The sequence below is a fragment of the Palaemon carinicauda genome, chromosome 37, assembly GCF_036898095.1.
Source record: "Palaemon carinicauda isolate YSFRI2023 chromosome 37, ASM3689809v2, whole genome shotgun sequence".
Classification (NCBI taxonomy): Eukaryota; Metazoa; Arthropoda; class Malacostraca; order Decapoda; family Palaemonidae; genus Palaemon; species Palaemon carinicauda.
In genome coordinates, this window is record NC_090761.1 from 36,114,648 (window position 1) to 36,117,667 (window position 3,020).

The 3,020-nt window shown below is 37.5% G+C and overlaps 1 protein-coding gene across 1 annotated transcript; it reads right to left on the bottom strand.

Moving 5' to 3' along the window:
• Positions 1-1,815: 1,815 nt before the first annotated feature.
• LOC137629275 (uncharacterized) lies at positions 1,816-2,464 on the bottom strand. The gene is made up of 2 exons (XM_068360536.1): positions 2,373-2,464; positions 1,816-2,128 (listed from the first exon to the last, which is right to left on the bottom strand). Exons 1-2 carry the CDS (start codon positions 2,462-2,464, stop codon positions 1,816-1,818), a joined length of 405 nt encoding a protein of 134 aa, XP_068216637.1.
• Positions 2,465-3,020: the final 556 nt, after the last annotated feature.

Consider the following 3,020-nt stretch of genomic DNA (forward strand, 5'->3'; position numbering starts at 1 on the left):
CTCTCAATTTTGCTTCCTCTCTTCGTCTTAGAGCCCACGTTTTCAATTTATAATTAACAGTGATCTAATTTACTGTGCTATAGATATTGACCTTTAGCTTGATTGGCATTTTCTTATCACACACTACTCATGCAACCTTCTTCCACTTCCCCAAGGGCTTCTTTAATTTTATTCTCAACTGCCGCTTCACATCCTCTCTTCTGACTTATAGTAAATCACAAGTATCTAAATTGTTCTACCTGTTATGGAACTGATCCACTACTTTCATGTTTAGCTATCTAGTCCCTACCTTCCATACTCCTCGTCATAGCTTCAGTTTTATTCACATTTACCCTTAAGCCACCCTTCTCCAAAGTGTCTTGTCACATTACAACTCTTTTCTGTAAGTCTTCCTCATTTTCAGCAGTAATCACCAAATCATCTGCATATAACAACTGCCACAACTCTTTGTTTCTGATCTCTCCACTTAACACATCTAAGACCACCTAAAATGCAAAAAGGGCTTAATGGTGACCCCTGATGTAATCCAACACTAGCTTCAAATGTTTCTGTTTCCTCTATAGCTGTAATTGCTTTTTTCTTTGTTCTTTTTTACATCATCTCTACCATTCAAATTAACTTCTCTAGGGCTTCCTTCTTCCTCAAGCACCAAAATATCACTTATCTTGGCATTCTATCATAAGCCTTCCCTAGATCTACAATGGCACAGAAGAGCTTCTGGTTTCCCTCTAGCCTCTTTTCTTGTAGCTACCGTCCTATATAGGTAGCATCCGGATTCCCTCTCCACCTCATGAATCCACACTGCTGTTTCCAAATCTTTGCAATATCTCCCAATCTCTCATCTAGTACCCTCTCAAAAACTTTATACCCACGTTCTGTTAGTTTTATTACCCTGTAGCTACCACATTCCATGATATCACCTTTCTGCTCAAATAAACATACCATTCGATTCTTCTCCCGGTCTTTAGACATTATTTCTTTTTCCATATTACTCTTAATAAATACAGCATTAATTCTTCCCCCTCAGTAACTGATATCTTGACCATTTCAACTTGAATCTCTGATGGACCTGGTACTTTAATATTTTTCATTTTACTAAATGCCCGCTTCACTGCTGCATTCTGTATCACCATGACTGGTCCCTCCAACCTTTGTGCTTTTCCCAGCTCCTCTTCCATTTTCAGTATTCAATAGTTGTTCAAAATATTCTCTCCGTCTCTTAATATCTTCCTCTTTATCCAATATGTTTCCATCTCTATCCTTGATGACTGCCAGTTGCCCCAAATCATGTCTATGGATTTTCTTCCACTTTGAAATCTTATAGATGTCTTGTTCTCCTTCCCTTGTTCCTAGCCTCTCATTCAATTGCTCTACTGGTCTTCCAGTAGCTATACCTATGTTCCTACTAAAATCTTTTTCCTCTTTTCTGTACTGTTCCCCTACTCCCTGCACACACATTACTTTCTAGTCCTTGAATGCCTTTAATTTTATTTTACCTGTCTCTTGCCCCTATCTATCCTACCACCAATTTTCTCCTTTAGCTGGTTCTTCCTATTAATTTCCCTGTTTCCCCTACACATATGTTTCTCATAAACACCCTACTATTGTCCACTCTGTTACACTGTCCAATCTCTAAGTCCAACCTTTCTAGTTGTTTCTCTCTATCAATCATCCTAAATTGCTTACTTGTTTCTCTTTAAGGTCCCAAACCTTAATTCTACATCTCTTCTTTCTTTTCTTGAGTTTTCTGCTTCTTACTTTAAAATCCATCACTACCAGTCTATGTTGTTTAACACATGCTTTCCACAAAATCACTTAACAGTTCATCACATTGTTTTTGTCAGCTCCTCTAACTAGGATGTGATTGATTTGGCTTTCCACTCTCGAACTTATATAGGTTATCAGGTGCTTCTCCAACTTTAGAACCCAGGTGTTCACATATAACAATTCAAATCTATGAGCCATCTCTAGTACATACTCCCCATCTTCATTTCTAGTTCTTAACCTATGGTCTCCAAGTACCTCCTGATATCCATCACCTGTCTTCGCTACTCTGCCATTCATGTCTGCTCCTATGATTAGCTTCTCTTCATCTTTTACTGTTCTAATAGTTGCCTCAAACTCTAGTCTAAATAAACAATTTCTTTTTCTTGGTAACCTATCTATTTATTTTCTATACTTCTACTACGTTTTCATTCCAGATATTACCTATTATGACCCTAACTTCATTTCTTCCCTCTAGTGACCCACTGTAAAAGAGCTTACACCCATTTCCTATCTCTCTAGTTCCATTTCTTTTCCATCTTGTCTGCTCTCCATCACTTCCACTGTCTCTCTCAATCTTCCCAATAGTGTGCTAACGTTCCAAGTACCTGCTCTGATGATCCCTTCTGTCGCTAGCATTTTTGGCTGTAGTCGATGCTGTAGTCAAGAACCCTGCAGCAACCCTCGTCCAGTAGGGCATTCTGACGTATGTCGCTTACAAGACACACCCTAGCCAGATCCACATTTCTAATAGCAACAAGTCTTATGAACATCATGCATCATTACATAGGAAAAAACGATTCAAATGGAACTCTTGACATGTCTCTTTTTCCTCTATCTTTTTGAGGCTGGTTAGTGAAAGAAAGGTTAGTTCCAGTTTCTGTTATGTTTTTGAGCCTGGTTAGTATGTGCATAATGGAATGTTATATTCAGTTTCCGAACAGGCCTTCAATACAAAAATGAGGTTGCTTATTAGATAAATGTTTGATGCATCATTTGAGCCTTGTTTTCTTTAATGAATACTGTACTTTAACTTCGTTTGATTACAAGTGAGTTTGATTTTAACTAACAATGATAAATAGCAGGTTCAAATATAGTTTGTTTTAGGGTTTTGTACTTGTGAATAAAGAAAAGTTTACGTCTGCCAAAAGCTAATATACAATTCTTAATACTATTCTGATTCTCCTTAAAACATTTCTTTAAAATAATGATAAGTAAATATAACCTGGCGATCCTAGCACGTTTAGATGGGACAC